Source organism: Hemicordylus capensis, chromosome 5 (assembly GCF_027244095.1).
Source record: "Hemicordylus capensis ecotype Gifberg chromosome 5, rHemCap1.1.pri, whole genome shotgun sequence".
In the NCBI taxonomy this organism is placed as follows: Eukaryota; Metazoa; Chordata; class Lepidosauria; order Squamata; family Cordylidae; genus Hemicordylus; species Hemicordylus capensis.
Window position 1 is genome coordinate 235,077,753 of NC_069661.1, and position 20,772 is coordinate 235,098,524.

At 44.2% G+C, this 20,772-nt stretch overlaps 1 protein-coding gene across 3 annotated transcripts in view; it reads left to right on the forward strand.

Annotated features, from left to right (window-relative positions):
- TMTC1 (transmembrane O-mannosyltransferase targeting cadherins 1) overlaps positions 1–20,772 on the forward strand; it is a 232,675-nt gene that overhangs the window by 134,654 nt on the left and 77,249 nt on the right. For all 3 annotated transcript variants that reach the window (XM_053252491.1, XM_053252492.1, XM_053252493.1), the window contains 2 exons: positions 9,129–9,293; positions 17,973–18,086. In XM_053252491.1, the coding sequence (XP_053108466.1) occupies positions 9,129–9,293; positions 17,973–18,086 (279 nt within the window). The remainder of the gene's footprint in view (positions 1–9,128; positions 9,294–17,972; positions 18,087–20,772) is intronic.

Consider the following 20,772-nt stretch of genomic DNA (forward strand, 5'->3'; position numbering starts at 1 on the left):
TGAGTCATCTTTCTATTTTCCTCAGTCCTGGGAACGCCCTCTCTTGGACAGGAGCCATGGGTTTTGCAATGGTGGCTAGCATTTACCAATGTTCATGGTGGCACCCCCTTAATCTTTAGTTAAATACCACTTTGAATCCCCCATGTCGGGCAGCAATGTTAGAACTCAGATCTAGACAATGAAATGTTTTGGATGTCTTCCAAACCTTTAGAACAGATAAAAGTTCCTTGTGTCCATTGCAGAAATTGTTATCTGCAATTTCTGGATGCAAGGACACATAGCAGTCAGTACTAGGATTCATGTGTGTGAAATGTTTGGTTCTTAGCATTGTTTTGTAAGAATACCAGTAAAAGCAATATTCAGTATCTGTCAGCAAAGAATAACAATAATAATACTATCATGATGAGGATGATAACATTTGCCTCCCACCCTTCCTTCATGAACTTGGTGGTGTGTCCAGTCTTTTCCTTGCAACCATCCTGTGGAATAGGTTAGGCCAGGGGTTCTGAAACTTGGGTCCCCAGATGTTGTTAGACTACACCTTCCGTCATCCCCAGCCACAGTGTCCAAAGGCTAATGTGGCTGGAGATGATGGGAACTGTAGTTCAACAACATCTAGAGACCCAAGTCTGGAAACCCTGGGTTAGGCTATGGCCCAGCATCAGGAATGTAGCAGTAACTGAACAAAGTGTGGGGAGAGGATGGCTATCTCTGGGCCCTAAAGAAAGAGGGGGGCCTACCAGCTAAGCAACAACTTGTACTTTTCTCTCCCCCTTCCACTGAAGACAGAAGGTGGGGAGGTGGAGGGGAACAGGGGCCCATCTTCAGTTTTGACCCAGGTCCTACTCAAACTTGCTACACCCCGGCCCGACATTACTGAATAAACTCCATGGCTGAGCAGGAATTTGAACCCATGATTCCTCATTCTAATTCCAGCACTTTATCAACTATCACTCTGACTCTCTCAAAAGTAAGAGCTGAATGAATAAAATTAGATATAAGGAACTATTTGCACTGCTTCGTGTCAATGCCATAATGATTAGTGCTTGTAATGCGCAAGTAAGTATTTGGATAAATTGTACTTGATTTCAACTGAGGATGTGAATAGATTCCTTGAAAGAGTCCCACTGACCACAGGTACACTTGATCCTTGACTTTCCTGACTGATCTTTATCCATTTGGGTTAAGCTAATCGGTCTGGTCCAGAGTATGGTTAATGTATCTCTTTGGGAGGTGATAGTTCCTGTCCCCCTTGAAGGAGGCAATTGTAAGACCGACTAACCTGCTGGCTGCAGAGACAGCTGGCTTGGAAGAGCAGTTCCAAGGATGGGGAGAAGAGATTCTAGTTACTGAGGAAATCCTTGGCTGGGAAAAACTGTGGTTTCCTCTCACAATGATTACTGTAGTCTCCCCTTGTTTTTCTAATGATCTACTATTTAGAGCCATCCATTCTTTCAGTTGCAAGACCTCTGTTGAAGAAACCTCCTTTAGACTCACTGGTCTTGAATAATTATTAGTCAGTTACAAATCTACCTTTTCTTGGATTGTGGTAGTATAATTCCAGGAGTTTCTCAACAAAACGGATTGTCTCTAGACAATCTGGCTTTTGGAACAGAAGTTGCCTTGGTCTACTTGGTGGGTGATCTATGCTTGAAGGCAGATTTGCGGAGTGCAGCTATCATATTGAGTCTCCACGATTTCTCAGAAGCGTTCAATACCATTGATCATAGTAACTTTTTGGGTTACTTGCTTGGATTAGGAGTTGAAGGCTCCACATTCCTGTGGTTCCATTTCTTTTGCTTGGGAGCAACCCAGAAGATGTTTTGGCAGGACTGCTGTTTTCTCAGAGTATATTAGAGAGAGGTTTCTCCAGGTAATGTAAAAATGCAATCAGGAGTTTTGTAAGAGGAACAAAACCTCTTACAAAGGCCGATATGTTTCCGAGTGAAATACAGTGTGCTGGTTATTACTTACAAAGCCCCTTAACAGCATGTGTCTAGGGTACTTAAGAGAGCGCCTTCTTTGTCATGAGCCCAGCCACCTATTACGATCATCAGGGAGATCTGGTTACGGTTGCTGGATAGCAGCTTAGGACTGGGCCTTCTCTGTGGCAGCCCTAGGGCTTTGGAATATGCTCCCTGTCAAAATAAGAGCATCTCCATCTCTGATTACTTTTAGAAAGACCCTCAAGACACCCCTACAGGCTTTTAACTGAAATTAATTTTAAACTTTTTAATTGTTTTTATCCTATGAAGTTGGTTTAACTTTTTATTCTGTGGAATCGTTTTTATTGTTTTTACTCTCTTGTATATTTGTTCTAAATTCTCTACACTGCCCAGAGATACACAAATCAGGTGGTATATAAATATGATAAATAAACATAGGAAGCTGCCTTATACCTAGTCACAACCTTGGTCCATCTAGCTTAGTATTGTCTACACTGACTGGCAGAGGCTTCTTCCAGATTTCAGTCAGGAGTCTTCCTACTTGGAGATGCCAGGGATTGAACCCAGAACCTTCTTCATGCAAGCAGATATTCTGCCACTTAGCTACATTTCCATCTTCTAAGGGAAATACCTTGCAGGAGACCGTGCTCACATGTAGTTGCCCATCCAAATGCAAACCTGGGTGAACCCTGCTTAGCAAATGGGACAATTGGTGCTTATTACCGCAAGACTGTCTCTCCACCCTAAGAGGTGGTTTTGTGCTTTGCACATTTCCCGGCTTCAAAGTAGTGAGCATTTAAAGTTCATATATGTTTATCTATTAGTCCTCAGAAGCGCATCTTTGCATTCCTCCTCTCCCCACTTAAAACAGGAAATTGCACACAATGTAAAAAGCCAAAAGATGACCTGATGCCTCTTTTAATTGAAGTGTGGAAAAAATGAAAGCGTTTAAAGTGGCTTTTGTAGTCCTTTTTATTTCACCTCTGTTAATAGCATTTTGTTCAGTGGTGGCAATTAAAATTCATAGTGTGATGAGGATGTGAGAATGGAGCTGAAATTTTCATAAGGTTGTGACCCCTTAAAATCATGAAAACATCTCTCTTTCTCCTGCCAAGTATTCTTTGAAGAGGAGATATTATTATCCACTTGCTTCCAGGGTATACTTTTGCTTCTGACTTTCTATTGCAGATGCTTATTTGCTGTGTCATTTGCCTCCCAAGTCTCCTTCCATATTATTTTATTCAGTGTACTAGTCAATCCTGTATTCCTCAAGCAAATCTATTGAAAATACCAGGAGGCGGATAAAACCTCTGCTTTGGGGGAGTCACTCTCCTCTGCCCCTGCTTGCAAATTCAAAGCATACGATTTATATAGAATGGCTGACATCCAGACTAAGCTACACGGTAGTAACACTCAGGAGTTACTTTAAAGAACTACTGAACTTAAATAGGATTACGCAGGAGTAAGTTTGTCTGGCTATCACCCAGTGTGTACTCTCTATGACTAAGAACTAAGCAGGAAGAATCTGCTTCCTGGCTTGTGTCCTGGCCTGGTCTCAAATCTGAACTTGTGCCCAGCGCAGGCGCCCTTGCCCCAGACCCCCATATGGAGAATTGTGGATTTGAATCCTCCAGTCTGCCTCCTGGCTGAAGGAACCTATGGCCTGTATGTTAGAATATTTGGGGAACAGGGTCACAGATTAGTGGAAGAGTACACAGGAATATAGGAAGCTGCCTTATACTGAGTCAGATCTAAAGTAAAAGGTAAAGTGTGCCGTCAAGTCAGTTTCGACTCCTGGCACCCACAGAGCCCTGTGGTTGTCCTTGGTAGAATACAGGAGGGGTTTACCATGGGGTTTACCATCTCCCACACAGGATGAGACGATGCCTTTCAGCATCTTCCTATATCGCTGCTGCCCGATATAGTACCAACTGGGATTTGAACTGCCAACCTTCTGCTTGTTAGTCAAGCATTTCAACTCAGCATTATCCTTGTCAGCGGCTCTGCAAGGTTTCAGGCAGCAAGGTCGCTTCAGCCCTACCTGGAAATGCCAGGAGTGAAGACCCGAGTTCAAATCCCCATTCAGCTATGAAGCTCACTGGGTGACACTGGGCCAGTTATGTATCTCTCAGCCTAACCTACCTCACAGGGTTGTTGTGAGGATAAACATAACCATGTACCATGGGCTCCTTGGAGGAAGAGTGGGATATAAATGTAAATATAAATAAATAAAAACCTGGGACGTTCTGCATGCAGATGCTCTTCCACTGAGCTATGGCCTCACCCTTTAAGGGGAATATCTTACAGTGGTCACATGAAGTCACCCCATCCAAATACAAACCAAGATGGACCTTGCTTAGCAAAAGGGACAATGACTGCTCGCTACCACAAGACCAGATATCTCCACCCCACCTGCATGCAGAAAGTCCCAGATTAAATTCCTGGTTTCTCTTGAAAAATGGATCTCAGGCAGCAGGGCTCAGAAAGACCTGCCTGAGATGCTGGTGAGTCACTGCTGTCCCAGTCGAACCTGTGTTCAAAGTCAGTCCAAGGCAGCTTATAGCATTAATTAGTTCTTGTTTCCTTAGAGCTCTGAACAGATAGAATATTGTTAAATAGCTAAGTATTCCAAGTACCCTTTCTTTGAAGTGCTTCTTATCCAGATTCTAACTTCTTAACATTTGGCTGTTGGCCCATTAATCTCTAACATTGAAGCGAAATCAGATAGCTTTTTAAAAAACTAATCTGATTTCACAATAACTCAAGATCATAAGAGCAAAACAGTGAGATGCCGTTGCTGTATAATTTGGCAAAGACCAATGAATATCCTAGAATAAAAGCCAAGGGAGTTTAGAGAACAAAAACAATTAGCTCATGGCACTTTATGTCTAGACTGTAGATTTAGCTGTTTCAACTAAATGGCAAACGGGTCTTTGAGGGGGAAATAACATTTTGGGCCTATGCAAGATGTGGTTGATATTTGGATAGATTCACTGTGATAATACCCACTGTTTGCTTGAATGGAACAGCATTTTTTGTTCTAAATGAGAAATAGGTGAAGGAAGAATATAACATATTTATTTTTAAAAGTTTTTATTATAATTTTCATAAATAAAGTCATAAATACCAACATAAATGGTATTTATTTTTAAAAATATTGTTTCATATGTTTATTTTGACTTGATGAATTTATATAATTACATTCACTTAATTTGATTATTATATACTACTTTTCTAAATAAAACCTAGAGCAATTTACATTAAAATGTAAAAGCTCCAGACAAATTCCTCAGTGGCTGGCGTTCAGACTAGCACCACATTGGTGCAATGGTGGCTGACATCCAGACTAATCTCTTCCCGTTGTGTGAGGGGGGATTTTAGATTGTCTCTTCCCTCTAAAGCCCACTGTACCTCGTAAAAATATGTCCTTGAGAGCTGCGTAGCCCTCAGGGTCAGATTTTCAGAAGGCACAGTGGGCTTCAGACAGAGTTGCCATGCCCCCCCCCCGAAAAAAAATTCCAGGCTTCACCCATATTTTAAGCATCTCACCCAGATTGCTTAGCCCATCCAGATCTCCTGGATTTCAGCTTTCATTTAAAAAAAGGGGGAAAAAAGCTAAGCTCTTGCTCTTGTAGAAGCGAAGTTATGGAGCTAAACGTGCAGTCACTATTCTGCTCAAAAATTATTTTCAAGCCCAGGGGTGGAGCCACCATTGGCCGAACGGGTTCAAAGAACCTGGGCCGCCGACCCCAGGGGCCGCGCCTCGCAGCCCCAGACATGCCCCCGCATCTGATATCAGATGCAGGAGCATGGTCTCCCTCCCAAACGAGGCTGCGTGGCCCCGCTTGCGAGAGAGATTGGCCCCTGCTGCATTGGCAGTGCGGCTGGGAGAGTTTAAAGGCAGAGAGAGTTGCTCTGGCCCACGCTGCCCAATGCAGTGCGAGCCGATCTCCCTCCTGCATCTGATGTTAGATACGGGGGCGGGGTCAGGGGGCCGCAGCGTTGGCCAAACACAGGCCGCTGCCAGCTTCCCTCCGCCACTGTTCAAGCCAATTTACATAATATGCAAATTAGGCACCCGGATTTGGAGAGCCAGAATATGGCCCTTGCTTCAGAGGGAAGGATCACTGAAAATTGACTTCTTACTACGTGCCCCCACAGATGCTATTCTGTTGAAGTGAGTATGTGGAGATAAACCCCAGTAGATCACAAAGGGAAGACAGACAGTAGCTAAACCTCACTTCCATGTCTCTGAGATTCAGCTACCAGTTCTTCAGTCAAACTGATTTAATTTTATTTACATTTATATCCTGTTCTTTCTCCGAGGAGCTCAGAGCTGATAAGGATTTTTAACTCGAAATACGTTATCTTCCTTGCCAGACAGATTCTGTAATTCCCTGGTATTTGGACATTGATCTTATTGTAGTTTTATTACTCCAAAGATTGCATTTTTAACCTAGATTTATATGGGATGGTTGAAATAAAGCTAATAAAAGGCCACAAAATGAAAAGATGATTGCAGATTATGATTTGACCACATGCTGTACCTGGTGTGTAGTAGAATTCTCCTTTTCACTTGACCGGGTGATGCAGATTACCCAGCAACACCAGAATTGTTTGGCCCCTCCATATGGACTCTGAGTCGGAATGTATTTTATGGTTTCTCTAGTCTCTTGGTTGTCATAGTGAGAGGTTGGCCTCCTAGTGGAGACACAGGCCACAGGCCAGCATTGGACTTGACTGTATTGATCTGGTGTAGTGTAGTGAATGAGAGAAAAAGCTGTGAACTGGAGGTCCTGGATTCAAATCCTTTCCACCCACCCCAATATTCCCCTATAAGGAAATAACGGGCTCACAGAGTAGTTGGAAGGTGCATGATCTTAGAAGATACTTCTTGGAAGCTGAGCCCATCTGAGCAAGGGTGGTGTCCAGATGGGAAACTAACAGGGATCTCTGAGCTGCTTTGAGGAAGGATGGGGCCAAAAAACATAAATAAAAAATTCCTTTGAATATTATGGTGTCTTATTCTATTAAATTCTATGGAAGAATGTTTTTTTATAGAACAGTATCAATTTCTCTGGGATTAAATTCCATATTATTTTTCTTTTACTATTTTTAACTCAAGAATACATTACTACAAATTTTTTTTGGCAAAAATATTTGTAGCGGTCAAAGGCAAAGTGTATGGTTTTAAATCCTCTACTGTGGCTTGTAATGCATCCTTTACAAAAATGATATGTATGTACAGAATGTATATTATGAGGTAATACAGATAAGAATCTATCCAAAATAAAGTTTTGGGCTCCAGAGACTTAATCATGGGATTTTGAAAAACAACATTATTTATAATTTTGTAGTTTATAATTTGTGTAGTTTATCCTCATAATATCCCTTGTCTTGTTTTAATAAGAAAGGGGATGCCAAGAGATAAAGTTGTATAGATTTTCAGTTGTAAAGAAAACAATTGAGGTCTTGCAACTTTATAAAATGTATCCTGTTTTTGAGGTGATATAAATTTTGGATAGTAGAAAGGGCAGATTCTGGCCGTTATACTTTTGGGAAATGATCCACATTATTATTATTATTGTTTACACAGTCAGACAGGTGTTATTGACTGGTTTGTTTTATCCAGACGAGTCCTTTCCAAGGACCTGGGATGGCTTAATTTTATTATCAATGTTGTTATTATAGATATTGTCGCAGAATATAGGCTGTTCCCAGTAATGTTGCTTTTTGTAATTGGCTGATGGTGATTTCTGTGGCCGCTATGGTGTTGAGGTGCTCTTCAAGTTGTTTTGGAATTGCACCTAGGGCGCCAGTTACCACTGGGATTATTTTGGTCTTCTTTCGGTCCTAGGACCCCAATCCTAGTCCAGCACTCTAACCACTACACCACATGGTTCTGTGCTCCCACATATACAAGGTAGTCTTGCACTGAGAGAGATTGCTTGTAGGAACACTTCTCCTTTGTTTAAAAGTACCCTTATCAAGAGCTAAATTTGACAGCCTTGATCCTGGGGAGTCTTCCTGGAGCTGTGACCTGAGATCACACCTGGGGAAGGACACATTTTTCCTCCAAGAAAGATATTAATATCAGTGTTGGGGAAAGTGTGCATTGTAACATCTGAGGTGCAGTGTGTGTATTTATGTATTTTATTTATTTTAATCTCTTTGTCAGAAAGCAAAACAGAGTGGCTCTTTGTTGCTTAATATGTTTCACAGATATTTGAACTGCTGCTCCATGTATGAACTTACCTGAATGCTGCTGAAATTAAAATCAGAGTCCTTACTCCATGCCCCCTTAACTCTGGAGAAGAAGCAGGGCTAGATGAAACACCCTCCCAAGCAAGACTCATGCAGACAGTTTAATTCCAATGGGCCTTTGTTGTCTTCTTTGAATGTGTTCTAATCTGCTAGGCAGTGATTTTTGTTTTACTCATTTTATCTTGGTGTTTACTAGCTGCTCTGATTGTCTTGGTATAGAAGAGTGGGATAGAAATATTTAGAAAGGAGGAAATGTTTGGGATTGGGAATATTGGCAAAATTAGATTTTCTGAGAGTTGTGGAACTGCTGCTGCCATTCCGAGTCCCTTTGCCGTCTCTTCCCCATAATGTCTAGTTTAACACAACATGTGGTATTTGTTGCCTGCCCCCACCTCACACCATCATCTTCATTCACAGAGTTGGGGCACAGCAAAATGGTGTCATGTCATATACTGAGTTAAATGATAGAGAGAGAACAAAGAGACGCAGAGGAGCAGTAACTCAGTGTCTCTTGTATGTATGTATGTATGTATGTATTTATTTAACATTTTATATCTCGCTCTTCTTCCAAGGAGCCCAGAGCGGTGTACTACATACTTAAGTGTCTCTTCCCTGAAAGAAGACATGATCATGTACAGGACCTGCCTCCCTGTGGGATATATGCATCTCTCAGAAAGCGTCACAGCCATAGTGCTTCCAGTGCTGCTGCTGTTGTCTACCTTGTGTTTCTTTTTAGAATAGGAGTCTTTTGAGAACAGGGAACCATCCTTTTCCTAGTCTCTCACCCCGCTTTGTAAACTGCTTTGAGAATGTTTCTTCTGAAAAGTGTTAAAAAAATAACAATCAGTTCCAATGTATATCTTGTATATACATTGGAATACAGAGACTTATCCCTTCTCTTCCTTCCTGTTTTTTCAGTATGGGATATTGCATCCTCTTGGTCCACGGCTTAAACAAGCTTTGCATGTGGCTAAATAAATGGAGAGTCAGTGCAATGACCATCTCGGCTTTGCTGCTGCTGTTCTTCTCTTGGAAGACTGTGAAACAGAATGAAATCTGGTTGTCAAGAGAGTCCCTCTTCAGGTATGGCTTTTCTCTATCTGTATATTTTTTTCAAAAAATAGTATGTTCGTAGGATCATAGAATATTAGAGTTGGAAGGGACCTTGGAGGTGGTCTTATCCACCCTTCTGCTCAGTGCAGGAAATGACTATCGCGTCCTTGATAGGAACATAGGAAGATGCAATATACCATGTCAGACCAATGGTCCATCTAGCTCAGTATTGTCTACACAGACTGGCAGCAGCTTCTCCAAGGTTGCAGGCAGAAATCTCTCTCAGGCCTGCCTTGGAGATGCCAGGGAGGGAACTTGGAACCTTCTGCTCTTCCCAGACTGGCTCCATCCCCTAAGGGGAACATCTTACAGTGCTCACACATGTAATTGCCCATTCATACACAACCAGGGTGGACCCTGCTTAGCAAAGGGGACAATTCATGCTTGCTGTCACAAGACCAGCTCTCCTCCCAGTGACCCCTGGATGGCCTCTCCTAGGGGGCCATCCAGGCTCTGTTTGAAAACTGCTGAAGAAGGAGAGCCCGTCTCTACATGGGCAGACAGTTCCACTACCAAACAGCTCTTACAGTTAGGAAACTCTTCCTTGTACATTTGCTGCCTTGTAGTTTCAACCCACTGGTTCTAGTCCTGTCCTCAGCAGCAGCAGAGCACAAATCTGCTCTTTCTCCTATATGACAGGCCTTCCGATATTTGAAGATCTTTCTGTTGTATACACATGAGCATATTAAGTATGAATAATCATATCTCCCAAGAGAAGTGTTATTAGCCTGTAGCAGCCCAAAGCAACTGGTGCTGACATTGAGGGGAATGGGGAGAAGGTAGTGCTTCTCTAGGCAGTGTCTCTCTCCAACTGGGGATCAAGCCTTTAAAATTCTGCCTTCTATCCTGAAGTCTAAAAATGGCTTCTTCCTGCTTAGCAGATATGTTCCCTGAGCCAAATGTGCTGACTAGGGATTATTTTTCTCGCTTCCACAAGGACATTTTTGCTGCTATTTATTTATGCATGTTAACTCTGCAAAACTAGCAGTGCGGTGCCTATAGTCTGCTTTGTTTTGTGCATCGCAAACAGAATTATTTAATAAGTTCCAAACATGTACGCTGGTGAAAGATCAATGGAAGGCAATTTAACAGGAGGTTGCACAGCAAACAGTTTATCATTGAAGAAAACTTTATTACTGGTGGTGATGATTCACAGGACAAGCGGGGGTGGGGGGGTGGGGGGAGCACCCCACAGCTTGACTCTTGGTATATTTCTCCAATGCCATCCAGGTTTTAACTGGCTTAGCTTTTATGGCTTCTTTCAAGGAACCCTGGGAGTTGTAGTTTTGTGAGGGTGCTGGGAATTCTGTTTTTTGCCATCCTCCGCTTGTGCCCTAAACCAAGGGTTCCCAACCTTTGGTACTCTAGCTGTTGCTGAACTACAGCTCCTATTATACCCAGCTTCATTTCATTGCAGCTGGGGGTGATGGGACTTGTAGTTTAGCAACAGTCAAAGTGTCAAAGGTTGGGAACCCCTGCCCGAAACAACAAGAACCACCAACTTTTGTAAAGCTCCCTTGACAGTTGGCCTGGAGATTTTTGTTTCTTGCCACAGGAAATCAGATGATTTACAAGTCTGCAGGCGCAAGAAATGCTGTCTGTGGAACCTTCTAGCTGTTTGTATCTTCCTGGCTTTTGTACACGACAGTGCAGAACCCAGGAAGACAGACTTGAGCACTAGATACAGGACCGGGTCTCACGATCAGTGAGACCCGGTTTCGTCTGGTGAGCGGGAAGAGCAGGCTAAGCCTGCTCTCCCCGCGCACAAGCGGGCAGGGAGCCCTGGGTGGCCGGATCCGAGATGGAGCCGGCGGGGGTGGGGGGAGCAGGGGCCATGTGGCCCCCACAAGCCCCAGTATGCCCTGTGCGAGTGCACAGGGCATACTGGGGAGACCCCCAAGCCGGCTTTTAAGCCTCCCGGCTGGGGGTCTACTCATGAGTAGGCGTGGCATGAAGGCGCGCCGCGGCTACTCATGATCGCAAAAAGCAGGTTTGCAGGAACGCTTGCTCCGCAAACCTGCTTTTTGCCAGGGGTTCTTGAGTGGGTTAGCCACTCCAGAACCACCGGGCTCGGCTGCGAGCCCGGTGGTTCTGACGACCAACAAAAATCGGGCTAGCCTCTGCTAGCCCGATTTTTGTTGGTCGTGAGAATAGCCCCACAGTCTGATACACATTTGTGGGCAGCTCATGGGCCTTATGAGTTTGCCCCGAGTAGTGAAGCGTTCATACAGCCACCAGCAACGTAGGAGGAATGCCCAACCTGGGTAAGAGAGCTGGGTGCATTCACGGCTGACAGTCATGTACTTGCAAAAATTAAGCTAAGGGGAGGGGAGCATGATTGTGTGTGACAGCTGAGTAGGATGAGTGCATCCTACCCAGATTCCGCCCCCAACATTTTACCGAGGTAGGAAGAGGAGCTTCCCCACCCAGTTGCCACCTCGCACACAATCACTCTCCCCTCCTCCTGCCTTCATGTTTGCAAACACTTGACCGCCAATCAGGAGCATGTTCCACTCTCCTACCCAGGTTGGACTCTCTTCCTGCCCTGCAGGAACCCTAACCCTGTGTGGATGAGCCTAGTCAGCAGTTATGACTGGGCTGCATGGTCTTACTGCCTTAAAGGATGATTACTGCAAGCCTGATATACAGTCTTGAGCCAATTTGTTGCTGTCATTCTTGCTGCCTGTGTCTTGATCGTGGCCTTGGGAGGCAGCCAGGACTCCAGCCACAGAGGAGGAAGAACTAACCTAGCCGATGGCACCAACTGCCGGGGCAATGGAATTCCATGGAATTCTTTGCCATGGGAGATGGTGATGGCCACTAGCTTGGATGATATTAAAAGGGGCTTAGACAGATTCGTGGAGGGCAGGTTTATCAATGGCTACTAGCCTGGTGGCTGTAGGCCACCTTCAGCCTCAGAGGCGTTGCCTCTAAATACCAGTTGCAGCGGCGCAACAGCAAGAAAGAGGGCATACCCTCACTTCTTGCCTGTGGGCTTAGAGGCATCTGATGGGCTACTGTGTGAAACAGGATGCTGGACCAGATAGGCCTTGGGCCTGATGCAACAGGCCTGTTCTTATGTTCTCAATGGCATCAAGCCCCAAGACAGAGCTTGAGCTTGTCAGAGAGGAGCCCCTTGAGATTCCGACTGTGAGTTAGGTCCTCTAGTGGCAGCTTCCTCCAAACCCTATTCCCCTAAGGACTAGCCCCTCTGCTCCAGAATCCTTGCACTCCGCAGACTCCCTGTAAGGGAGTTAATCAAAAGTAAAAGGTGCTGGACTGTATGCCCACAGTCTACCCCTTAAAGATTCACTAGTCCTCAGGAAGATGGTGGCGCCTGGAAGGGGTAGTGCGATACAGGCGGCTACAGAAGGGCTCAGCCGAGCTATCTGCATGGAGCTAGCTCTGGTCCAGAGATCCAGCCTGACCATCCTTGCCACCTGCTTCCTTCACTACCCACCATATCTCCTCCCCCCCCCACCAGCACCACCATGAGCTCCTGCTTGTGGTCAGGACAGGACAGGCCGTCTCAAATGTTACAGCTTTTATATTTGTGAATATGAAAACATAATCAGGGGGCGTGTCATGCAGGTCTTTCAGCTCACTGTGCATGCAAAGTGTCTGAGCCAGTCTACAGATTACAAATGTCATGTGGAAACTGCCTGTAATGGCAGCCAGCATCTGTAGAGTAGGATCGAACAGAGCACAGTGAGCTCTGGGGAGAGAATAGTCTATTGGCTGCAGGGCAGATTGATTACTTCTCCTGCCTACTCAGATGTGCAGTGAAGAACAAAGCCTTGTTTTTCCCCTCTCCAGATGTGTAGGATGGCTTGCTCCTGGCACCATCTGCATTGTTCAGAGAATTTCTCTACCATTGCCAGATGATGTTCGTGATAGCTAATACAGAAATACAGCACATGATGTGGCCAAGCCACATGGGGACCTTGTTCTATATAATGCAGCTCCTGTGTGGAAGCTGTTTCAGCTGCTTTATTGTGTCTGGCCCTTTTCTGTGTTTAGCTTCAATTGCGTACAGGGTTTTGTGTGGGAACTATTGCAGGTGATCCAGATTCTTAAGGATCTTGGGTGTAATCTCCTGTCTTCTCATTTGTAGCCTATAGTCTTATTCCCATACATGCAAACCCCTCACTTTCCCATATTGCTCCTCTTGTTTGCAAAAGGAAAAGAGAAAAAAAACCTGCACTGCGCAAACAAAATTAAAATATTAGATGCAGAATAACAACTTAAAATACATGTCCCGCTACAGGATGTTCAAAGCACTTTACATATGTTCTCTTTGTGATAGTGTCACTCCCTAAAATAGTGCCTAAAGCTACATGATTATTAAAGCTGCTGATTTGATCAGGTAGAGATAAATAAAGCAGCAGATTTACCTTTTCAAGTAGAAGGAAGAGGTTGCTTGCTCCTGCTTAGTCTTTCAAACCTAGAGTTTAAGTTTGTGATTGCCAGTCTAATTTCAGGCTCCAAGTTTATTCTTGATTGGTATTTTCTCTTTATAGTGGCAACTGCCGAAAATGCTGATTCACTCAAGCAGAGTGTTGGGAAGGGAATTTGTATTTCCATAGTTTCCTCACGATTCTTTGTATTCAGTTTGCACACATATCCAACATTGAGGAAGGAACGTTGCTGGGAACTTAAAGGCTCCTGAAGCTTTAAGCTCCTTCGTCTCTGAGGCACGGGGAGGCTGGCAGGGAGACAAGATACGATAACCACCTGGCTCTTCCACCACTCACAAAGCTGAATGTAGGCACAGCAGCAGTGCTCCTTTGGCTGATGGGCCAGAATAGAGTTCTCACTCTGAAGGCACTTGTGAGAGCTCATCCCCTGAGAGGGACCTCTATTCTGGCCCATTGGCCAAAGAAGTACCACTGCTGGCTTTTTGAGAGGAGCTGGGTGGTGTTTAGCTTCTGTTGCCCCGACTATCCCCATGCCTTGGAGATGTCAGGTAAGGACCTTGCCTCCTAACATCTGACCCCCTTTAAAGTTGCTTGTAACCCCCTGAGGGTCCTGACGCATACTTTGAGAATCCCTGTAGTAAGCTAGATCAGTATTATTCTCATATTGCCGACTGAGAGTTGGTGACTTATCTAAGACCATTTTTCATGGCAGGAATGGATTTGACCCCCGGTACTCTATAACTTAGCCACCTAATGGCGCAGCAGGGAAATGCCTTGACTAGCAAGTCAGAAGTTGCTGGTTTGAATCCCTGCTGGTATGTTTCCCAGACTATGGGAAGCACCTATATTGGGCAGAAGTGATATAGGAAGATGCTAAAAGGCATCATCATCTCATACTGCACAGGAGATGGCAATGGTAAACCCCTCCTGTATTCTACCAAAGAAAGCCACCATGGCTCTGTGATCGCCAGGAGTCAACTCCGACTCAACGGCACAACTTTACCTTTACTCTATAATTATCCATTACTCCACATTATTTCTCAGCATGTCACTTGAAACTGTTTATGCAAAATAAGCAAATTTGCATACATGCATTTTTCTTTTACGTGTAATGTCTTTACCGGTGCCAGCTTCAATTACATCAGTGGAGTTTGTACCAGGAGGTTGTGCTATAAAATGGTCTGTGAGAATCACCATAGCAGTCAATTAGGAAGGAAATCATGCTGAGACATTGTTCTCAAATTCAGTGTATCTCTTTCTTTTTTCTCAGTCAGCTCAGTGGTATGTATTTTTTGAGCTGAGAAAGAATTAGTGTTTAGGAATTCATGTTGAGGAAAAATGCGTGGAAATTGTGGGTTGGAAGGATGAAGGAAATAAAAATTGGGGGAAAACATTTCAGAATGCTGTTTGTTCTCCACCTTTCCCCACTTGGCTGATGTACAAGTATTTATTATGTTCTCTCTTAAAAATGAAGTGAGTTCCTGAGTGGATCAAGTACCAGGTCTCAGAAATTTCATTCATCTTGACTCTGACCCCACAAACATGTAGAATCAGTCCTCACATTATGGGTGACTTTACACAATTGCTGCCAATTCCAGAAGCTGGGATCTTCTGGTTCCTGGTGAGCCTGTGCTCTCGGCAGGCGTCTCCTGTGAACCTACTAATTTTGGCCGTTTCTGACTTGTCTGCCTGAGACTCTACTGACTTTCTCCACCCAGCTGGAACCAAGGTTTGACGCTGGGCAGAGAATGTTGATAAATTTTTGCGTGGACAGGTCAGGAATCCCCTGTTGGCAGGCTTGCATAACTTGCTTGCCAGGATTGTGCCTTGCTAGAATCAGAAGTTCCTGTATTCCAGACTTGGCGGTGATTGTGTGAAGCCACCAAGGGACTGCTCAAGAGATTGATTTGCAGCCAATTTACATTTGAACCTTCTGAAATGACTTTTCACTTCACATATTCTCATTTGATGTCTTCCAAAAGTGTGTGAAGGCTAAAAGTTTTGACTCTTAAAAAGCTCAGGGCCAAGCTATACTTGATGCTAACTTCATAAATTAAAACACAGGACTGAACTAAGAAGGTCACCGGAAGATTTCCTTTTAGATAAAAAGAAAGAAAAGAAAGAAGGCCACAGTGAAAAGGAGGTACAATCTGGACCATGGCATGCAGGAGAAGGGGTTAGCACTTTCCCTTTGCACTGTCGCATTGCTGCTTCCCATAGTAGCAGTTTGCTGCAAATAACTGCTGGGTGTGTGTGCAATTTTCAGTGGGAAAATAGTGTAGGGGCAAAGTGTGTGTATGTGTGTGGGGGAAAACTCTACCTCTCACACTACAGTCACTATGTAGATTAGGATCTTCCATGACTGTTCAAAAATAAATAAATAAAATAAAATAAACATTTCTCATGTACAGGAGAACTTTGTTAATCATGGACCCGGCATCTGCAGTTTTCATGTATCCGTGGTCGAGTAATTGCCACCTGACCTCAGTGTACTCGATAAAATTAGGCATTTAAAGGGTTAAGACTCACATATCCACTGGTTGGGGATGAGCCTGAATGACTTCCAAGGTCATTTCCACCTGCCATTTTTTGGCTCCATTTTGTGAAGAAAACCTCCCCCCCCAAACCATGATTGTTCGTGAAAAACACAATTTTTTAAACTGGGGGGTGGTGCTGGACAGCTGGGGACACACACAGCATGGTAGGGCAAACCCTTCCCCCCATTTTCAGTCTGTTTTTGCCCCGTTTTTGTCCTTTCTCCCATTTTTTGCTGGCTTGGGAGCCTAACCCCCCCCCCAATTCCCATTGCCCTAATGCCCCATTATCCGGGACAATTTCACTATCTGTGCGCATACACACACCCGTGGAACAAAGCCCCCATGGATGATGGGGTTCTCCTGTACTTACAAATTTAAACTTATCTGTCCATAATAGACTTTGTCACAAGCACCTCTCAGACTGCTACATGGAGAAGCTGTATTTATTTAGTACATTTGTATTCCGCCCTGTTTTTCAAAAAATGTCCTTGGGTGGTTCACAATCTAAAAATTTTATTTATTTATTTATTTTATTGTTAAATTTATATACCGCCTTTCATTAAAGCAATCCCAAGGTGGTTTACAGCAAAAAAATTTTTAACACAAGATGGTAAAAAAGACACAATAAAAAATTGTTAAAACATAAAAACCATTAAAGCATTATCACAATTAAAACAATTTAAAAATACAATAAAAACTCTAAAAACCAAAGCTTTAAAACTATATTTCTTTATTTATTACATGCTCACCCTTCCGGTTGGTCTCTTCTCAGGGTAGTTTGCTTTGTTGTGAGGTGTGTGTGTGCAGGACTTCAGCAAGGTGGGCTTGGTGGTATCTTTCCAGGTGAAGAATTCAGGAGGGTTGCCCTAACACAGCAGTTTTCAAAGTATGGATCACGACCGAGTAGTGGATCATGGGATGCTAGGCACTGGGTCCTTTACTAATTAAAATGTGTATGATCTCTTAAAATATTGCCCATCTTAAAGAAATATTACAGTCATTAAGATATAAGATTAATAGTTTGTTTCTAGTAAGATTGCTTAATTTAAGCATATGTGCTACGTGCACAAGATAGTAGTTTTGAGTATAACCAATCAACTAATGAGCATGTTATTCTGCTCACTGCTGTGAAGACACGAGCTGTGAAATGCAATCAGTAAGCCCTAACATGTATTGCCCTACTGTGATTTTAGAAAAACTCTTATGAAAATAAATTATTCTCTTGGATCACGAGGATAAGTGATTGCTTTCAACTGGTTCACAAGAGAAGAAGTTTGAAAACTGCTTATCTAATGCACCCAAAATACATGTCGGGATTGTGATTATGAAAGCACAGTTTGGTCTGAAATAATAATTCCACTAGCTCTTTTGGTGTACATTTGCCCCCAGCATGCTTCACTCTTTCTTCATGGAGGACAGGTGGCTAGTATTCTTGATGGCTATAGGTTACCTCCAGGTTCAGAGGCCATATGCCTCTGAGTACTTTTTGTCTGGGAGCAACAGCAGGGAGATGGGGCGTGCCTTAATCTTCTGCTTGTGAGCTTCCCAGAATCAGATGGTGGACCACTGAAAGAAACAGGATGCTGGACTGGATAGGCCTTGGGCCTGCGAATCCCAAGTAGAACTGTTTAATAAAAAGTAATAAAAAGTAGAACTGTTTAAGTTGCTTTTCCTGTGTGGTTTCTTCTTCATAGGTCAGGAGTGCAAACTCTGCCTCATAATGCCAAGGTGCACTACAACTATGCCAATTTTTTGAAAGACCAGGGTCGTGACATTGAAGCCATCTACCACTACAAAACAGCACTCAAGTAAGTTCCTGGAAATTCTCTCTAGCATTCATCCCTCAGTCATGGTAAATGTGGGACAGATGAGTAAGAAGAAGTCATCATACATGAGTTTCTTCATCTTTCTTGGGCGCTTTCCAGATTACACATTGTTCGGCAGTAAAATGCTTTGGCTTAGCAGGATCATTTTGAAAACGAAAATAGCCTGCGCACCCCTCCTACAGCGGGAAAATACAGCTATGTTTTTGCAACATACATGCAACGATGTAGGACTAAAACACAAGGATAAAATCCAAAAGAAGGCACTAGAGTTGTGAACGGCACCTTGCTGACAGTGCAGGGACTGCAATGTCGAAATCCAGGCGGTACAAAAGCACACTTAGTGGACAATAATGACACTGTTGTAGTGTGTAATCTGGAAAGCGCCTTGGTGTATTTTCCATTTCTCCATATATAAAATGGAATTAAAAATACTTTCTCAACATTTGCATATTTTCTGTGAAAAATCTATTGATTACTTAATACTGAGTATCCTTTGTAAAGCCATTTAGGACTGTACTCCTATGCACATTTGCTTCAGTCTAAATTCTGTTGAACTTGATGGGACCAACTTCTGATTAGGATTGTACTGCAGTTATGCTTTACTGTCATAGTCTATACCGTGGCGGCCAACCTGAGGTTCTCCAGCTATTGTTGGATTACAGCTCCCATCATCCCCAGCTGCAATAAATTGTGGCTGAGGATGATGGGAATTGTAGTCCAGCAGCTGCTGGAAAGTCTCAGGCTGATGTGCCGTAGTCTATGCCTTGCGACTAGTACGAGTAAAGCAGATTATCACAGGTAGCCAGCTTGGAGATTGGTCCAAGGCATTGTTGCCACCATCATAAGCATCTTCAGCACTAGGCATTCTGGACCAAACACCTGGGAGATATTTGCACATGTCTTCATGCTGTGGGGTAAATGTTGAGTGAAGCAACTTCAAATCACACATGTGGCATTGAGGGAAGCAGCCCCTCCCCTCTGTTCTCGTTTTTTGTTTTTACAAGTTCACATGATATCCCTCCGTGTTTTCCTTCTAGCCTATGGCGACGGGGGCAGGGGAGAGGACCAAAAAGCTATATCTGCATTTTAAAGACAGTATCCCTCTTATTATGCTAATGATTCTACGTCAGTGCCTCTTCATATTTGCACTGGCATTTTCCGAAAAAGTAGCTTAAAACCAGCATTTTTAAAACCCGGAAATACCTCGAGATAAACTAGAATTCACAAGACAAAGCCCGATTTGTGTGTGGAGTGGGTCCATGGATCTCAAAGGGACTTCAGGATAAGTTTGGCTGGTGTGTGAATGCACACACTCTCTTCTGAAGGAGATTCGGGGTAGAAGCCCTGTCTGTAAAGCCTCCAGGCATTCTTGCATGCAGGAGTTTCTGTATAGATCAAGGTATGTTCCCCCTCAACAACCCCTTAGGAATATAGAAACATAGGAAGCTGCCTCATACCAAGTCAGACCATTGATCCATCTTGTTCAGTATTGTCTACACTGACTGGTCTCCAAGGTCTTTCCCAGGCCTACCTGGAGATACTCGGAACTGAATCTTCTGCAAGCAAAGCAGTTGCTCTGTCACTGAGCTACAGCCCCATCCCTTCTAGATGGCTAGTCTTGCCGCATGAGGTAATGTGTCAGCAAAACAATTAGAACACTCAGTGCCTTCACTCCTGGGCCCCTAGCGCTCTGTTTCCACTGAAAGCCTGTCAGACCAAGTTCTGTGCTTTGCGGGTGGTATCTAGATTGCCTGAGGGTTCAGCCAGTTGACCTCAAGGGCTAATCCCTGCTCACCAGGCCTTATAAAGCATTAGACTCAGAGTTTGCTCTTCAGTCCAAGCAAATAATCTCTTGGATTGAGGACATTGCCTTATTAACATCCTGCTCCCTTGCCTTCATGTTTGCACTGGAAGATGACTCTTCCCTGTTTTAGACCACATGCCTCCATGAGTCGCTTTCAAATGGAGGTGTTTGTAAATGTCAAGCACACTGAATCAGCATGCCAGCTATCTGTAAGCTGCACAGGGACTGTTCCATTCCTGTTACCACTGGTGTCGTGGAGCTAAGACTGGGGTGGGGGTGGAGGTTTGCTGACCCAGCACTTTCCCCAGACCCGGGGCACTACCGTGTTGTCCCCCACTGGCCGCAACAGCCCACAGTCTAATTTTCTGCACCGCCATGACATGCGAGAGCAGCATGAAAATTAGTCGAGATGCAGCCAGCTTCCCCACCGGCTGATGTCCACCACTACTACCAACGCATGCCTCCTCCTCTCTCCCAGCAGCACCCATCTGGGGAAGTGGCGCGGAGTGCGCATCTGCTTTTCTGGTGTCTTTTGCTGGGGTGGGAAGGGGACTCTCTTGCTCTTCCTCCCGGCGTTGTTAAATAAACGGAGACTGGGGGGTGGGTGGGCATGGAGGCTGCTGTATGGCAGCTCTCCTGTATGCTTTGCTGTATGGCCGCTCCGTCCACCCTGGCAGAGGGGAGACTCAACCCCCCTGCCACGGGTCCCAGACCTCCAGTGGCTTTCATCACTCCCCTGGTTGTAGGTAGGGAAAGGGACCACTGTGGAGCCGCCTCTGCCTGGGGCCAGCAAGCTCCCTTCTTAGAGGTAAGTACCACTGGGTTCATTATGTCAAGTAAGAGAGCTCAGGATTGCAGCCATGC